Raw genomic sequence first — 19,315 nt, 5'->3', positions numbered from 1 at the left:
ATAACCAGAATAAATTTGATCTCCTATGGCTAAAGTCAGATTCTCATAATGCCAGATCACTGTACAGATCACTAAACTACTCCTGAGGCGGGAAGCCCCATAAAAAGACCGGCGGGACCCCCACGGCAGGGCCACTACTCTCCTGCCAGCACCATCTGGTTCCTTGACCTGGGGGCTCTATCTCACTTTTTGCCTCTGAAAAGGCTTGCTTACTCCTAAAATTCTATTGGTTCCCTGAGCTCACTCCTGATTGGTTATTTCCCTCACTCCTGATTGGTTATTTCTCTCCCTCCTGATTGGTCTATTTCTACAAAGCTTGTTCCTAGTTGGTCAACTTTTGTTATACTTTATTTGCATATCATGTTGCAAAGTGTAAGCTGGCAGCCTATAAAGGCCTGTGTAAACCTACAGATGGGGTCCAGATCTTGGAAGTTAACTCCTCTGGGCCCGCTGGCTTAATAAACCTGAGTTCTCCAACTCTCCGAGTGCTGCTTGGTCTCTCGCCCGGATCCAGGTTGCTATCACAACTGAGCTGTAACACTGAGCTATAACACTGAGCTGTAACACATTTTTCCACAACACTCCAAGGGAACAGAAAACAAAACCCACAATGAGTTCGATTAAAAAAAAAAAAGACTATACAAAGACGGAAACAATAGTGATACTGTTAGAATAGATAAGAAAAAGATAATGAAAGAAAAAAGTCAAGAATGACTGGGAAAAATGTAAATGAACTGTAAATGAAAACCTCATTTTCTAACACAAAATTTAACTGTACTTTTTATAGGGTATCAGGCACACTGTAAGAACTTTTCATTAGTATTACCTTTAATGCTTCGATAACAGCTGGTGGATAGCTCAGTCCAACCATGTTTGATGTCCGTCTATACATTCTGGAAAAGTAAGAGGGGGAAAATGCAATATTATATCTTATAGAGAAGAATTAGCAAGCCACAGACTTATACCAAGTATTGACAGGGAGAAGTCTGGTCATCTGATGACCCAAAGAACCTAAAATTTCTTTTACAGCCTTTTTCATAGTTTCTCAAGTGGCCCAAGTGTTAAATTCAAATGAAATCAAAGCAATCTCAAACATGTAAACCATTGGAAACAAAAAAAATTAAGTCTGTGTGTCCCAAATTGGAAATTAAAATTATTAAAATAGGTCTCCTCTTCTGCTGGAAGTGAATTATAGTATAGCGTGGACAGTATGTAATGCAGTCCTTTAACTTGAATAAAGAACTCCTATGGGCAACCCATTTAGAAGAGTTTGTTCTTTAGAACTGTCAAAAACTAGAGAGAAAAATGTCCCAGGTGAACTTCGAGCCGGCCCTGGCATTTCTAAAATGTGTAATTGTGTAATAAGGATTGTAGGAAGAATAAATTGATTTCTGGGGAAGGGGGGCAATTTAATTTCAAACAGCAAAATGACTAACAAAATTGGAAAGTGTCACAGGGAACTCAAACCCCTTCATGAATTCCTCTGTGGGTCAATTCTCAGAGCGTCCCTGATCTGTTCCAAATGTAGATACCAACCAAATACGTCAAAGGATAATGAATAAGATAATGTCCTTCTTTTAAAATTAGAGACTGAACTCAAACTAAATCTCTAGTTGAAAAGAATTCTGAGCAAAGGCAAAAGCTTGCCCTAATGATGCTACAGAGAAAACAGATATGCTTTTGCCATCTCTCATTCAAGACTATCTGTTTCCACCCAGAATTTTCAGCATTTATAGATACCAAAACCATACCAAAGCAAAACTTTCATTTATAAGAAACCAGTGTTCCTTTTGCTGCTTTGGTCACTGGAAGGCAGCCGTCTTTACCTCTCCACAAATATCCCAGCCTGCACTGCGTGGACGATGCTCTTGAACCGCGGCTTCTCCTCGCTCCTCCTGAGCATCATCCCCATCTGCCGCGTGAAGGTGGAGGCCAGCCAGTCCCTGACCTCAGAAGGCACTGCGTCTGACTGAATGTCACTGAGTTCATCCTCCGTATCCAGGAGTCGCCTGAACCCAAGAAACACAAACAGGACACTGAGATTAATTCTGAAGTTAGAGCTCTCTGTTCAAAGCAGTTGTTCCTTCTCGCCACCCCACCTGCAGACAACAGGTGTGAAGAAACCAAAATAAATTGGTCACCAAAAACATCCAGCACCTTTTTGCAAAGCTCGTGAAAGCCCACCATTTGTGCTTCAGGATGGCTTTCTCTACCAGACTGGACAAAAACCCAAAGGAATCAGAGAAAGTCAAATATACATTGTCTCAGGCTCTGTGGGTCTCAGACCCACTGCACTCAGGAGCATCAAGTATCTTTATTCCTAGAAGACTTGTGGACTCTGAATGGAATCTAACTAAACCTTTCATTTAAAAATGCATTCACAGGGAGGTTTATTTCATAGATGGTCACGTCGCATTATATTGTTTTAAAAATAATGGCACTTAAAAACGTTGCTAGAGACAACAATACTGTATTATAAACTTCAAAGTTGCTAGCAACCTAGATCGTAATTGTTTCTACCCCAAAAAATAACAATTATGTGATGTGATCTAGGTGTTAGTTAACACTATGGTGGTAATCATATTGTAATACATAAATATATCAAGTCAACACATTGTACACCTTAAACTTACACAACATTGCATGTCAATTACATTGCAATAAAAATAAATTAAAAAGAAAAATAGAGACTTTGCAAAGTATTGCCCAAATCACGCCAACCCAGTCCTCTGAAGTAATGAACCCAAGTGATACCAACTGATATTCTCCCTAGTTTGACAGGATTGTACAGAAACTTAAATGCCTAATTTAAGCAAAATTTCCAAAATAATGCAGTTCTGTATTTGAGCACAGTGATTTCAGCCATCCGTCAGGTATGCTTAGCAGATTTTTCAAATGTGTTCCTAGGTCAGACTAGAATGGAACATAAATAGCCAAAAGTTACAATAAAACTTTAAAAATTGTATTTTATACTTATATTAAGCCCTACTAAAAATGAGTAAAAACAGGTATCTATGAAAAGGGTGTTTTTTTTTTTTCTTTAGACACATCAGTAGGAAGGAAGGGGAGAAAATGTAAATTTGGGAAAACCATGATATCAAATTTCCTTAAATTAGGAACCAAGCAAGTCACCAAAAACTAAGTCACACAATTCTTAGATTACTGGGAAATCCTTTCCAATTGGAATTTGACACAGCAAAGTAAGACATCACAAATATTAACAGAGCAGACTGAATTAGAAAAAAGAAGAAAAGCCTTTCATATTTACCATTTCAACCTTTTTCAAAAGAAAAGCAATTTTGTTACTTTTCAAAAGCATTTAGTAACTGGAAGTGCTTTAATATTTATGGATAATTCAAGTGGAGTCAGCTAAGAAAGTCAGTAACAGACCTAAGTACTGAGGGAGGAATACTGGGTGTTTAAGTACAAATGCTTCTCCATCCCTTCAGGAGCCTCCACTTACAGATAGAAATCATGAATTAAAACATGAACATAATTTTTAAGCCGAGATGAATAATATACAATAATTCCAGTGGAACTCTAAATTTGATTACAATTCTGGTAAGATTTTTAAAAATTACTTTTCCTCCTCCTCCATTATCTCACTTCATTGTCATAATGGGCACATGGGATCAGTTCAATTAGCTCCTTTTATAAATGAGGCGGTATGGAGGTTATGTGATGTCTAAATCCACCTCATTTGTGGAAACTAAAGCTCCAAGCCCAACCATTTGAATGCTACCTCCTACATGCCATGAGGGACATTTCAGAAAAGCCAAATAACAGAACACTTACATCATTGCACTAACTTCTTGTCATTTCAGCTTACCTGGTTTCATCAATGTATACGGATTCAAGCACTGTGGCTGCATATTCCAAGTTCTTCTTAAGATCTACCACGGAAGCCTCCCCTCTCTCTAACTGTTTGACCAAAGACCGTAACCTAGTGGGGAAAAGGCACGATTCAATGAATAGAGGAAACAAGAAATAATCTTACAATTTAGAATGACAAAGTTTACAGTCATTAAATATTTTTTTCTATTCCAATATATCTGAAAGGAAAATACGAATTTAACAACAGAACTGACCAGTATTTCCCAGAGGAGCAAGTTATAAAATAAATGCAAACACTTTTGCCACTATGAATCGAGAACAAAAATGTTCTCGTCCACCAGGCACTGACCACCCCAACACTTTCTAACAACCTTTTATCTTTCTAAGGTTTCCTAAGTTATCAATAATTTTGCCTCTTCCTCTGATTTTAATGTTTTTTCCTTTTGGTCCCAATTGGATGTAATAAAGCATGACCAGCAACATCACCAAACACTGCCTGAGATTCTGCTGTGTTGAAGGTACTTTTTCAGCTGTGACCACAGAGAATACCAGTCCCATGGCCCACGGGTGCTCCAAGACAGGTGAGCAGATTTGGACCACCAAAATACCCATATAGAGCTACACAAGAAATACATGAAGGTAAACTCTTTCATTGGGCAGGAAGAAGTTCTCTAGGGGCAAGTAAATAGTCTAGTTTTCTTTCCTTTTCTTCCTTTTTTTTTTTAAGGAGGATGGATGATAAACAAAGGTACTGAGGACAAGACCTTCCACACTGCTAGTCAAGAGTTTCAGACATTATCAGAGAAACAATAAAACATGTTCTCCTCTTACTTATACGAACATTATCCCCACAGAGAAGGACTTAGTATATATGAGAGCAATAAAATGCCACTAGATTATCAAAGTCCAGCAACTGGGAACACCGTAAACACCACAGAGATCAGGAGATAGGACAACTCTTCAGGCTGTTTGACAGCCAGCAAAGAATGGAAACTTTGAAGACAAACTTGAGTCTGAATTCTACTTCTCAACATATTACCTGTGCAATACCAGACAGGTTATTTAACTTCTCAGAGTGTCAGCTATTAAATGAAAACACAACCACCAAATTTCCTAGGTTGATATATAGATTAAATCAAATTAATATTGATGTACTCACATCAACCATGTGACCCACAACTTTTTTTCAAACTTTATTGAATATAATTGACATATAACATTATGTAAAGTTAAGGTATACAACGTGGTGATCTGATACATAGACAGATTGCAAAATGATTGCCACAATAAGGCTGGTTAACACATCCATCACCTCGTTTTTTTAAAAGGCAATTGTTATCATTATTGTCATTGTTGTTATTCAGTGACCTTGATTATCAAAAGTAACCAGATGAGAAACATTCTACAGGATACTTAAGGTTATTATCAAGTCTTTATTTCCTAAGGCTGTTCCTACTTTCCTGCCTTCAAAATAGCATTCATAAGAGAGCACAGCTCAACCCACTTCTTGGTAAAGCATAAGCTACTCCCCTCCAGGTCTATATGAAAATGATCAACAATAAGAAGGAGGAAAAACTCAGGATCAACCTTAAAAAGTAGCCAAGAGGGCAGCCATACCAAAGAAATCCGCAGGTATATCAATGATATAAAATACAGAGGAATTAGATTAAGGGTAGTTGCTACCTGACTTGTGAATCTCCAACATGCAAAAGGGAAATATGCAGAGAAAGTCAGCAGAGGCCTCTGCAGGCTTGGAGGTGAGGGTCAGCCTGGGGATCCCATTATCAGCACTAGAAAGTGTTCCGGTTTCAAAGGCAGCACACAACAGGGAGTTGGCAAGTAAGAGTTTACCAGTCACTCACCCACAGTGGACAGCCAGCCTGCCAAAGAATGGGGCGACTGCAGAGGCAAGCCCAGAGCTGTTCCAAATAAGGAATGGAAGCTCTTTAGCAAAACACATTCCTGGCTAAGTCTGCCTCTAATTTTGACTCTCACCTCCAGGAGCCCAACTACCCGAAAGGCTGTTTGGACTCTCAACTGGCAAAGTAAAATGAGGGTAAATTTAAACTTTTTAAAGAAAATTTCTCCCTTCATTTGAGGCTTCCCAAGATTCCACCAGGAATTGACATAAATCTCTAACAGGACCCATCTCAATTCTTAAACCTAAGAGGAAAAGACAAAACACAAAAAATGATGAGGGAAAACATAAGATTAATAGAAGTAATAATCATTGATTCTATCTTCCTATAAAAGGGCGTCCTTAAAAAATAAACAGAAGTAATTTTAATTAAATGTTTTCCTAGACTGAAGGAAAACCTTTATAAGCAGATAAAAAGGGATCAAATAAAACCAGAAAAAAGAAAACATCCAACATATGCTGTTGTAATTTTGTATCTCCAAAGATAAAAATAAGAACATAAAAATCACTCAGAAAATAAAATCTAGTACTTACAAAGTAACAAAAATTCAAGCTGGCCATAGACTTCTACCATGCCAAATATCAGAAAGCAATTTAACAACATTATCAGATTTTGAGAATAATATGGGTATAATTCAAGATATATAATTCAAGATATCTATACCTATATTTACTAGGATTCCCAAGTATATATGAAGCCAACAAATACATTCTCAAGGTGTGGACCAGTTCAAAATTTCATCCTTTATATGCTTTTCCAGAAAATAAAAACAAAACCGAAAAAGCATACTCTGGGACAGTGGTCTTTCAAGGAGGATAGATTCATGGGTCTCCAGTTAAATGGATTCATGACCTAGATTTAGCAAAGCCAACCTTAACGAAATGGACAAACAGTTTTAAAAGATTAAAAAGAAGTGGTAAATGAAATACAATTCTAATTATATAAGGACAACTAAACATGAAAATGACTGGCTTTTTTTTTCCCTAAGACAAGCTCCCCTTCCTAGTGTAAGTGCTTCCTGTGTCATTTTTATGAACTAAAAACTAATTATAATCAGTCAAAAAACAATTGGAATTATTAAGAACACTATATGGAATATCACTTTATATCCATTATTATTAACAATTCTCACTCCGGGAAAGCACAATATTGGGGGAATCGAGTTGTGAAGAGCCTTGTAACATCTTGCAGTACGTCAACCAGGACCCTAGGTCAGAGCAAGAGCTGTGCTCCCAAGGAGGGCATCACATGAACTCCCACTAAGCAGTTCAGATCAGCAGCACTGAACATCATCTCCCCTGGAAAGTCCCAGGCTTTGTGCCATTATTAGTGCAAAATCAGCAGTGTGGGGCTTCACCCAGACGTAGTCACCAGCAGTGCCGGGCAGACATTGGGCACAGCCACATTCATGTATCCAGTGTAAAAGTCTGACCCAAAAGAAAGTTGCAAACTGAAGCAAACCCCTAGTCCAGTGGCTTTAACAAACCCAGAGAAGAAGTGACACAGGATAAAGTATCTTCAGGATGTATAAGACGTACTAGAAATTCACATCTGCTCCCATCTCTCCAGCTTCTGAGAGGAGCAGAAGATCCACAACACCCTGGCAGGCATGAAGGGAACCTGGGACAACACACCTACGGCAAGATTCACCTCTCTTTATTCAAGGTCGACTAAACAGCGGGGGAAAAGAAACCTACAAAAAGATTCAGCAATAAAGTGGAGAATAGTCTTCAAAGTTCAGAGAAAGGACTCACTTTTGAAAAGAAAAGTTCACTGATGGAAACAAGCAAATTTTAGGGAGCACCTGCTTTGTGGTCAATAAAATTCAAGAGAACGGATCTGTGAAGCAAAGATAAAAGCTGAAATCATAATGTAATAAAAGTGAACATATTGAGAGAGAAGAAGTTAAATAGAAACAAAACATGGCAATAGAAAGACTGTAAGAACTTAAAAAAAAAAAAAAGGTAAATAGTGACCAGCTTTCAGTATACCCAATTCCTGTCTGGACCAGCACCCGGCACAAATGTAAGCTACAGCCATCCCCGTCCACATAAGCTGCCAGCTTTCTGCTTTATGCAGTTGCCACACAAACCCTAGGAAATTCCAGATGTCCTATTTTCAAACATTGTTGAGCTCTAGGGTAGCCCTCAGGTGGGTGCTGCTCCACTGGCCTCTCAGTCTACCACCTCAACTCCAGCCCAACCCTTTATCCTTCTTGGAACATCCTGCCTTGACCCCAGCCCACCACCTGCCATCTACCTCTTGGGGAAACTGCTGCTTTGTGGGCAGAAGAGATTGAAATTAGCTCTTTCACCACTGGTCACCAACTCGTCTCAAAAACTGAAAAATTTCCTAAAGTTTCTGGGAATAAGGAGGCACCTTTCCCTATTTTCCAACATACTACAGGTTTGTCCTAGATCTCAATCCATCTTGAGAAGGGTTGTCTAAAAACAGCCAAGGTCCTTCATACCCGTATTATAAAATATTTTTGTTAAACTAGGAGATTAGTTAAGCAGGAAAGCTCAGATGCCTTCCTTTGTTTTCCTAGTAAAGTCTGTCTGGATGTTTTTCCATGTGAATTCATTTTACCTAAAAGGCCAATGTCCCCAAGGACAGGTTCCATGATAAGTTGTCGCCTGTAAGTCTAGCTTTTTAATACTACTCAAAAGGTCTGGGTCTGGGCACCTAAAGGAAGGGAGGGCTGGAGGGAGGGAGAAAGGAAACGTACAACAACAATAATAATAAAGTTTCTCTTCTGAGTGAATGTTCATAGTTTCCAGCACTCCATCAATTTCTGTCACTGTTGGCTGCCAGATAACAGTTCCAGGATAGAAGTGCAACACCATTTTAGGAAGAGCTTACTCATTCAAACTTTGGCAAGATGCCTTTCTGTTAAGATAGTGTATAATTTCATCGTGGATGAGCCTTTGCATCTTTACGTGAGTCTTTCATTTCTCCACGTGAGCCCTGCTTTCTCTAGGCTTCTTAGCTATGAGGTATATGATAAACCACTGCATCACTTCAGTGCTTTGTGCCCTCAGGTCCAGAGCAAGTCCTGGACAAATGCTAAGTTACTTTGAGACCATGCCATTATTGGGGATGCAGGAAAATGTGGGAAGAGAGAAATTAAGTGAGAAAGGACCTGCACACTGTATTTTGGCACTTGAAAGGCTGCTGGAATGGAAGATACAGAGTTGTCTCTTTTTCCCACAAAAATAATTTCTAGGACCAAGACGGCTGACTTTATTAGGAAGTGACTTCTTGACTCAACTTTATAACTTAGAAAACTGCCCTGCAGTGGCCTCAGCACTATTCCCTGTACCCAACTGAGGTCCTGAAACCCTGCAGCACTAAGCCTGGAGAGCACATACATCCGTCGAGCTTTAGACACTACTGGAATGAAATCAGAAAAGCACAAGAGAAAATAAATTAGAATAAAAAGCCATGAAACACACTTTCTCGTATCTGTCCATTCTGCCCAAGGTTATTCCCTAGAGAATGGATAAGCAGCTCCTAACATGTCAGCACGGCCAATGATGGCTGCCATCTTAGACAGGCTTTGTTTAGTCTGAAAGAATGTCAAAGGGAACTGGATCCTTTACAGCATTTCCTGTACATGTCCCAATGAGTCATGAGTCCTAAAGACTCATTTAAATTAAAAAAATTACCATTTCAGCTCATCACATCCGTGTATTTGTAAGGCAAAGGCATCTCTACGTACTTTTCACACACCTGTTTCCTCTATGTCACTCCCATTCCTGCCACTTACCTAAATGCCACAGAAAGTAAACTGAAACAACACCTCCAAATGGGATTTCAGGCTTATGCTTTAATGTCATCCAATGATGCCATCTGAATATTTTTCTGGAGATCTGTTTGTGTCTATAATTAACTAAGATTGCTGTACTTGAAACATTCCTTCAGCATTTACTGGGTGCTTTCCGTGTGCAGGTACTGTGATAGGCTCCAGGAATAAAAGGGGGGAAACACAGTGCCTTCCCTCAATTAGGGAAGACAGACAGCTAGTCAGCACTTACCGTGCAAGTACAGCAAGCTGGATGGCCGAAGTCCGACAAGGGGACTAAGAAAGTACAAAGGAGAAGAATCTCCAAGTAATAACGTCCTCCTTAGAGGCGGTGATATCAGAGCTGAACCAAGGCCATAGTGACGTCAACCGGACAAGCAAGATGGGATGGAAGAAATGGTGGACTGGGGACAGAGGGAGCAGCCTGAAGACAGTGATCCATTCAGGGAATTCCATGGGTGGCTGGAACTCAGGGGGTATATTAAGATATGAAATATCAGAAGAGGCAGGAGGCAGATCCTGGTGGGCTTGGCTAAAAAAATTTAATCTCCCCTAGAGATAATGGGGAGCCCCTGGAGAATTTTTAAGTGGGGTTAGGGGGGTGGTGTGATAAAATATGCATTTTAGAAAGATCAATCTAGCAACAGAGTAGAGGAGTGCAGGTACTTAGTGAGGGGGGGAATTCTATATGTTTTTGTTGTAATTAGGCTTGCCTGATACCCTGAACAGTGCAGTATGAATATTATCTCTCATGTGATAGCACTTTGATAGAGTGTTGCATGAGTATGGTGGTAGCATGGATTGCTGCTTTTAAGAATTTCTGGGAAAGGACTTGTTTGGGGTATGTGGTTTCCTGATTTAGTGATTTCCAAACCAAAAACAAGAACACCAACAAAAATAAAGACAAGTAAAGACAGCCCAGCTTTGTAAATTTTACCTTCTGTAAATTCTTCTATGGTTCCCAATTACACATGCTTAAGGCAAATGTACAAATAGATTTATTAAATAAATTATTGGGCTCTAATTACTTTTTCACTTAAAAAATTTTGGTACCTAGGTTCATATCTATATTTTTATATACCTCTCTATGTTATTAACTAATACAAAAAATTAGTAAGGTTATAGATTTTAAATAACATTATTAACAAAACTGACCTAATTGAACATGTACTAAACACTATATCCAGTTGCAGACATTTTCTTCAAGTGTACATGTAAGAGTTTTAAAAACCAACCATATGCTGGGTCCTATGGTAGTCTGAACAAATTTCAAATAATTGAAATCATACAAATAATGTTCTTTGACAACAGTGGAACTCAGCTTGAAATCAATAACAAAACAAAGTCTAGAAATACTACAAATGTTTAGAAATTTACAACTATACTTCTAAACAACTATGGTAAAAGATTAAATCAGAAAACGGTTTTAAATGTTGATGAAATATGATACATCAAAACTTGTGGCATTCAAGTAAAGTAGTACTTAGAGGGAAATGTACAGCCTTAAATGAATATATTAAAAAAGAAAAAAAAACTGAAAATAGGTGATTTTATTATCCATCTCAAGAAATTTTAAAAAGAACAAGTTAATCCAAAGAAAGTAAAAGATAGCAAAAAATAAATACAAAAACAAAACATAAGGACAAAAGAAACTTAACAAAAGAAATACTCAACAAAGCCAAAAGCTGTGCCTTTGAAAAGCTTAATAAAATAAAAAGCCAAGCAAGACTGATAAATAAGAGAGAAGGCACACAAAAAATTAAGAATTTAAAAAACTACTACAGACCCTGCAGATCTGTAATGAAAGCATATCATACTTTCCTACAGATAAATTTTAAAAATTTTAGATCAGATGGGAAAATTCCATGAAAACTGACATAAGAAAAGATAAAGTATGAACACTTCTATAACTATTGAAGAAATTGAATCCATAGCTTATTATTTTCCCACAAAGAAAACCACAGTGCTTAGCCACTTTATCAATGAATTCAATGACTAAATAACACAGTCTTCCAGAGAAAAGCAAAGGAGGAAGCATTCTGATTCATTTTATGGGACCAGCATATTCTTGATTCTAAAACCAAACAAGAACATTGTAAGAAAAGAATTACGGGGTAGTCTCTCTCATGAACATAGATGTAAAAATCCTAAACAAAATTTTAACAAATTGAATTCAGTGATAAACAAAAAAGAAAGCAAACAGCAAGCAAAATTTGCAAAAATGCAAGGTTGGTTTAACACTGTAAATCAATGAATAAATGTTACCTCTATTTTAACAGGAACAAAAGAGAAAAATCATCTGATCATCATACAAATATTAGAAAAAGCATTTGAGAAATCACCTATCATGGTAAGTACCTTAGCAAAGAAGGAATGAAAATGAATTTTCTAAATCTGATAGTGGAGCTTTAAAACAGAAAGGCTCAACAAACATCATACTTAATACTGAAATATGGGAAGTTTTCCTGTTGAGCGAGCTAATAATATGAAGGACGCCTACTACCACTGCTTCTCTTCAAGATTATATGATCATTTCTCACTGGTTCAGTAAGAAGAAAGGAAGGAATAATAGATATAAGGACTAGAAAATAAAAAAAGAACTGTCACTACAGATGAAATTATACTCAGGACAGGATATCTGTAATAATTTTCAAATGAATTATTCCAATCAAAAGGTGAATTAAGCAAAATCACTGGATAAATAGCAATAAACAGTTAGAAAATGGCACTAACTACAAAAGCATCAAAATGAAAAGCATCTAAGAATAAACCTTACAACAGGCAAAAAAGTACTCCTCACAGAAGAAAAACTAAGATATTGAGAGAAGTTTAAATGGCCTAAATAAAGGGAAAGATAGTCAATATTCATAAATTACAAACTCAGCATTTTAGAAATATGAATTTTACCTACTAAATCTATCTATTGATTCAATGTAATCCCTAACAGATTCTCCATAGGTCATTTGATGGAAATTGACAGACTGATTCTAAAATTTATTTGGAAATGAAAACACCAAATACACCCAATATGGTTTTGATTAACAAGAACAACCTAATAGAACCTTATATTCTCAAACAGACTTATTATAAAGCATATAACTACGGGCCTGTATCTCTCTGCCACCTCACTATACCATTCCTCTCCTCTCAACACCCAGCTGGCTTGTGTAAGGATCTCCACATGTGCTTTTATATTAATATAAGTACAACATAAGAAGGCAAAGAAATCTGCTACAAGGCAAAAATTAAAGAGCCAAACATACATTCCTTTCTGATTATCCTATTCTACATGCAGTTGTTCCACTCCATAGGCATGGACCCATTCTTTGGATATCCACTCAAGGATATCACTACATACTTTCTTGGTTGCTGTGGATTTTCTAACGAATATTTGCATTCCTTTTGTTTTCATGAAGCTATGCCATGGAGCAGCCCCGCATATTCGATCTTCTCCTAGTTTCTGTCTTACAGAGTAAATCTCCTTTCAGGACGCATGTTTGTGAGTGTGAGAGTAAGTGAGTGCGTGTGCACACACATGCAAGCTGTGAACACTAGGCACAAAGCACTCTTGGTCCAAGAGAAGCTTTATGTTTTTATGATATTCTGGGAGTTATTTTGACCCAGGGTTAAAGTGTCGATTCATTTAGAGTTGATTATATTGACTTTGTTCCTTTGGAATTCCTGTAGTAACATAATGCAGTGATTTGGAAAGGGGTTCCTCTCCACAGTCATTATTGATCTTATAAAGAAATACTTCTTAAAAACCAGTTTAGCCCTTTCCTGTTTTTACCATCACTTAACTCATATATTTTGTTAAAAATAGTGCAAAAAAAGTACAAGATTCACCATTATACCAAGAAAATCTTTATTCCTGAAGGAAAACATTGTCTCTCTAAAGTATGACTCTAGGTTGGCAGACTGTATTGGGAGAAGACACTAATATAAGAACCTGCTCTCTTCTGGCCATTGTTTTTCCTAAAAAAAGAAATAACAAGAATGAAAACGAAAACTCAGAGGATCATTCAGAACCTACCACAGGCCATGCTGGGGACTGTGGAGGGAGAAGGAGATGAAATCCTGCCAGGCTGCCAAAAGGTAAGTTCCAGAAGCCATTTTTCATTTGCAGCTATTCATGTGGAAAGAATCACCATCACTTTTCTCTGCTGATAAACATGCCACTTCAAAAACATCTGTTTCAATAGACCAAAGAAATGAGAAGAACTAAAAACATCTTTGAATGGTGGTAATGAGGAAAGGAAGATGAGCAGAAATGAGGAGAAAGTTTACAGGAAGATTTAGGAAGGTTGAAACCATGCAGAGACACGTTCCTCTACATCTGAAGAGTCAACCCAGCCCCATGGCTCCCTCATTTGCCTTCCCTGAATTCAGTTCCTTATTCAATCTGAATCGCATCGTGTTGGGATGACTATCCAGAAAAGCTAAAGCTCACTCACCTAGCCAAATCACAGGAATTCCATCATGCTAGAAACACAGTATGTTTCAGTAAGGTACCTCCAAGATTACCTTTTCTCCCCATTTTTTTCTTTTATAATAACAGAAATAATACAAATTCATTCAAAGATAAAAAATCTGCAAAGAATGGCTAATGAGATGCTAAATTAGCACAGTTCTCTTCCTTAAGATTAATTCTGGAAGAATTACAGAAATTAAAAAAAAAAAAAAAACCCTCCAGAAAACTGTGAGAAACTCCTAAGGTGACTTAAGGGCACTGCTCTGTGTGAGGACAGAGCAGCGAGTGTCCTTGGTCTAGGGCAGGAGGCAGCCCCACCAGACCGGGGAGGAAATGAGAGGAAAGTAAGTGTTGTTACAGTCTACTATTGTTTCCCTCCCCTTCACTGCCTCCAGACATACACTGGCCACCCCCACGTCTCTGGTGACTCAGAACTCTAAAAGTCAAGAGATCCTGGAGTGTTGAATCAGGGTCATTTGTCCCACCTGTGGCTCCACTAAGTTTGACATAGGTTTCAGAGGCTGCCACAGAAGGGGAAAGAATGTGGAAGGACATGTGTGGGGGGCTGGATTGGAACTCATCACCTCTGGTCACTTCCCACTGCCCAGAGTCCAAGCACATGGCCACATCTTTCCATGAGAGCAGCTGGAAGACATAGGCCAGTTGTATGCCCTGGACAATGAGGAAGGGGGTTTGGGGCAGAGCCAGCCAATCTGCCACAGCGAAAAAGTGGAATCCTGTCATCTACACTTGTTTTTTCTTCTAAGCCTTTTGTTTATACCCTGTTGAGAGGATCAAATGGAATACTGTATATGAAAGTGGCTTGTTAACTTTATAATTGATTAAACTGAGAGAAATAATCATCCTGATTATGAAATAACCTCCCAACATTCTAATAAAAATGAGATAGTTCTCAAGGAAATGATCCTGAATGATAAAGGCCAATCCCAAAAGGTTAAATACTATATGATTCCATTTATATGACATCTTCAAATGACAGATTTATGGAATGATGGACAGATTAATGGTTGCCAAGGGTTAGAGGGAGAGGAGCATGGAATGCGGATCATTGTAAGAAAGGGAGCCTTGTGATGATGGTGTAATTCTGTATCTTGACTATGGTGATGGATGTGTCAACCTACACATATAATAAAATTGCATAAAACTAAACATGCACGCACACATGCGTGCACGCACACACACACACACACTCAGGAGTACAATAAAACTGGGGAATTCTGAAGAAGATAGGTGGGTTGTGCTAACGTCAATATCCTGTTTCCTTTGGGGAAAACTGGGTAACGAGTACATAGAAATCTCTCTGAAATATTTCTTATAATAATGTAAATCTACAATCATCTCAAAATAAAAAGCTTAATTTAAAAAAAGTGACACAGTCCTCCAGCTTGTGGAATAGTGATGATAATGGGCTGGACACAAGTTGTCCCTACCCCAGCTAATTTCATAAGGGCCTCCGTGTTCATATGGCCCATTTAGTATCTGTCTCCCAGATCCCCCTGCTTGGCTTCAGCCATCGGAGCAAGGAAGGAGAAATGTGCACAGGTGAGCAGTTCACTGTGTCTGATGGCCTTGGAGAGGATCTGAGGAGGGCTTCCCAGCAGTGACATTTGGAGCGTACTGAGAACCAGAGGAAGACTCAATATTTCATGCTGGAGTTTCTCAGGATCAGCTGAGGAAACTGAGGTGCTAGCAAATGGTTAGTACGCTAACAAGATGAGGGAAGAAGAACCCCAGTGACTTGACTCAAGGGGTGCTGATTCCACCTTTCCTGGCCACAATCCCTTGGGCCCCCTAAGGTATGAGGCCCTCTTCCTCCTTACATTTGTCCTCCCTCTTTTCAGTTCATCCTCAGAAGTTTGTTTTATTTTCAGGTTAATTCTACCACACAGGCTGACAATGAAAGGGTCTGGAAATGAGGAAGTTCAGAGCTAGGTATGAGGCTGATGGAGTGAGATAATTAAGCAGGGGTGTGACAGAGCCTGTCACGGTGACTGTGTTGCATTGCACAGTCGTTTCCAATCAAACAGGAAAACAATTTGCATATTATTAACATTTGAAGTTTGTTCTCAACAGAATGGGCATTCAGTTTCCTGCCAACCGTAACTCATTTTACAGTGGCTTTGGGGTGGGGGCCAGGTAGGGTTCTGGACCTGCAGTGTTTGTTATCATTCTCATCCTCATTAGTTATTATCATTCATTGTCTGTTTGTCCTAGTGAATTCTGATAACTGTGTCCAAAGCTGAAACTTCACCATTTTGCCACATCTTAACAGAAAAAGAAGAGGGAAAGATCTTTTATTCATCGAGTCACCATCTTACTCACCAGCATTGCCTCCCTCTCTTTGCAGATGATGGCTGGGACTTGCTTCACTTCCCTTTTATTAAAATAGCGCCCTCTCCCTCTCTGTGGTTAGAAACACAGGCTTGACATGGCTCAGGTAACTAAACGAGGTAAATACTGGTAATACAGGACCCAACTCCCATAACCATAGAAACAGAACTCTCCTGTTGGCTATTTCCTGTCAAAATTTACAAGAAGAGTTGATTTATAAAGGAATTAGCAGTAATCATAGCAAATACTGATGGATCAATATGGATAAAGTACTCTGCTTGCCCCGAGTAAACTATTCCTCATTGTTCACGATGGTAATTTTTGCGGTTTAAAAATATTGTCTAATGCTTTGGAGTTTCCCCTCAGGAGCAGTGTGAGCCTCACTGAACTAGAAGTTCCTCGTATAGCGTTTTTAAAACCTCCTAAATCTTGGTATACACTCCATAATTTTTTTTAATGACACTTAAACCTAGGTGGTGTCATAATATATTCTATTTAGTAAATGTAAAAAAGAATTTTTTCCCAGAAGAGCTTCGTTGAGCTTCAGACTGTCTCAGGGACTGAAAAGAGGAAGAAACAGTTCCACTGAATGATTCTCTATTAAAGGAAAAAGAGACACCGAGAGGATCGCATAATTTTCCATATCTGATACTGACCCTTTAGAAACATACAGGAGATTTGTAAAATCTCAAGGAAGAAGCCGTGCGCTCACACCTATGCTGTCGAGTGTTTCCACAGAGGGAGTTTTCCTTTATCCCTGTCAGGCTGCAAACACGAACACCTGGGGCTCAGCAGAGCCCCTGACCTGGCATCGCCACAGAGGGGGCACGTGCTCTGTCCACAACCTGGCAGAGCCCGAGGCCAGTCAGAGCGGGTGTGACACCTGACTACAGATCTTCCCTGGGAGCCTGCAAAGCCGCTGAGCTCGGTCCCACACTGGTGTGAAAGCAGAACAGCACGAGCATCTTTACTAGAGTTGGACTGGTCCTTAAAATGCATAGTCACACACAGTTGCTCAATGAACAGCCCAGGCCACTTCTGCACACATCTTTGGCTCTGGGCTACTTACCACTGGCCGTGGACTAGGTGCGCACTCTTCCTTCCCTTGTCCTCTCAGCCCTCCCATCCTCACACTCCCCTGAACACCCTTCCAAGATGCCACTGGAGTCAGAAGTGAAAAGCTAAAACTGTGGCCCAGGTGACCTGCCACTTAAGACTTCGCTCACCAAAAACCCCAGTTCCTCCTACTGCAGGGATCTCCACCACCTGCACTCATCAGTACGGAAAAGAAGACAGTATTTTGTGTTTTCATCCCCACCTTGTCCCCCACTGCTGCCAACGGCCATTCCTACCATGGATGAGTCCCCAGGGAGGAAAGAGGAGTCCGGGTAAAGAGGATTCTCTGAGGTGGGTAGGACCTGGTCCAGAGCCCTGAGGTGGGAGGTTGTGGGTCCAGACTCGGGAAAGCTGAAAGCTGGAGCCTTCAGCCCCACTTCCTGTTTTGAACTCAGCAAGAGGATGACCTTCGAGGTGACTCCCAGGACATCATCACACCAACCCAGGATGGTGCCATCAGAGTAAAAGCAGCTATTATACGTTAGGCAGACAATAGGAAGCTACAGTTTAGATCAAGTCTCTCCCGGCTCCCAAGCAGGGAGAAGGAAGATGTCAGAGGTCCCGTGTGCCCTGCAGTAGGACTGAGAGGCAGCTGATAGCACTGACTGGCAGGGTTCCCAGGGAAGCCGCCACGACTGAGCACCCCAGGGGTGTCCTCCCAAGACAGGGACCGGGTGGAAGTTATAGCCAGACCTCAGCAGAGCACGGAGGCACAGGAGCTGAGCAGGGCCAAGTGGGTGGGGAAGAACACAGTCACAGGCCTTGGCTAGAGATGTCACCAAGACTTGCAGTGACCAAGTGGACAAGAGACGTCATCCTGGAGTCAAGAGACACCAGAGGATGACACAAAAACACATGGACTGTGCTGCCCTGGACAGCAGTAGGGAGAGGAATAAGGAAATCTGAAAGTCTTAAGTATTTAAATTTTTCAAAAAGTGAGTTACCAAAAAAAAAAGACTGCTTAAATTATTCAGTTGGTTAGAGTTTCATGAACTGGATTATAGTTTCTCTCTTTCCGTTCCTAACCTTCTCTCTCTCACTTTCTCTCTCTCTCTCTCTCTCTCTCTCTCTCTCACTTCTCTCTCTCTCTCTCTCTCTCTCTCTCTCTCTCACACACACACACACACACACACACACCCCATCCCATTGCAGACCCAGACCCAGCAGTTGAGGCTCAGGAAACTCAGAATGCTCACAGAAAGTAAAGAAGCCACCGTTTCTTTGCATATCTTGAATGAACTGTGAATAAATGACTGGCTCTGCGACATCACAGCATCGAGCAACTCCTGACTGGCAGGCAGCAGGCATAGGAAGCAGAGATGATATGATGCCGTGCCTGCTCCCCAGGCACCCACACCTGATGTGGGAGGCAAACGCAAAAACAACCGTGAACCTCTAAGGCAAATCCGGTGGCAGAAATATAACCAAATATTATTCCAGCACAGAAAAGAGGGAAATTACTCCTGGTTGTAATAGGACAAGGCTGTGACACGTAAGTGAGAGTCAACAGTTTTAATTAACAAATATTTCATGGGTTCCCATAAAATGTCTGCTACTGCACTGGGTCTGTGCATCTTCAGGGTCCAGTCTAGGAAGAGAGGCAGACACAAACAAATAAATTGCACATAACACAGTAAGTCTTAAAGCAGACTGTGTGTTGGGCATCATGGAAGAACTCACCAAGTTTGAACTTGTCAACTTCAATTGCTAAAGAACACCAAGCAATCCAAAGTTGAAAGTAATCAGTGCCAAAGTTCACTGGACCCTCTACTCCCTACTTAGGAGTAAACAGCATTTTAAGAGAGATATTACAAGAAA

The 19,315-nt window shown here is 39.8% G+C and overlaps 1 protein-coding gene across 1 annotated transcript in view; it reads right to left on the bottom strand.

Moving 5' to 3' along the window:
* PDE1C (phosphodiesterase 1C) overlaps positions 1–19,315 on the bottom strand; it is a 474,248-nt gene that overhangs the window by 94,325 nt on the left and 360,608 nt on the right. Inside the window, 3 exon segments of the mRNA XM_014561810.2 lie at positions 827–893; positions 1,827–2,009; positions 3,830–3,943. Of these exon segments, the coding sequence (XP_014417296.2) occupies positions 827–893; positions 1,827–2,009; positions 3,830–3,943 (364 nt within the window).

The sequence above is a fragment of the Camelus ferus genome, chromosome 7 (genome assembly GCF_009834535.1).
Source record: "Camelus ferus isolate YT-003-E chromosome 7, BCGSAC_Cfer_1.0, whole genome shotgun sequence".
Lineage (NCBI taxonomy): Eukaryota > Metazoa > Chordata > Mammalia > Artiodactyla > Camelidae > Camelus > Camelus ferus.
Note: the sequence above shows the minus strand (reverse complement) of the source record. Positions and strands in the feature narration are given on the sequence as shown.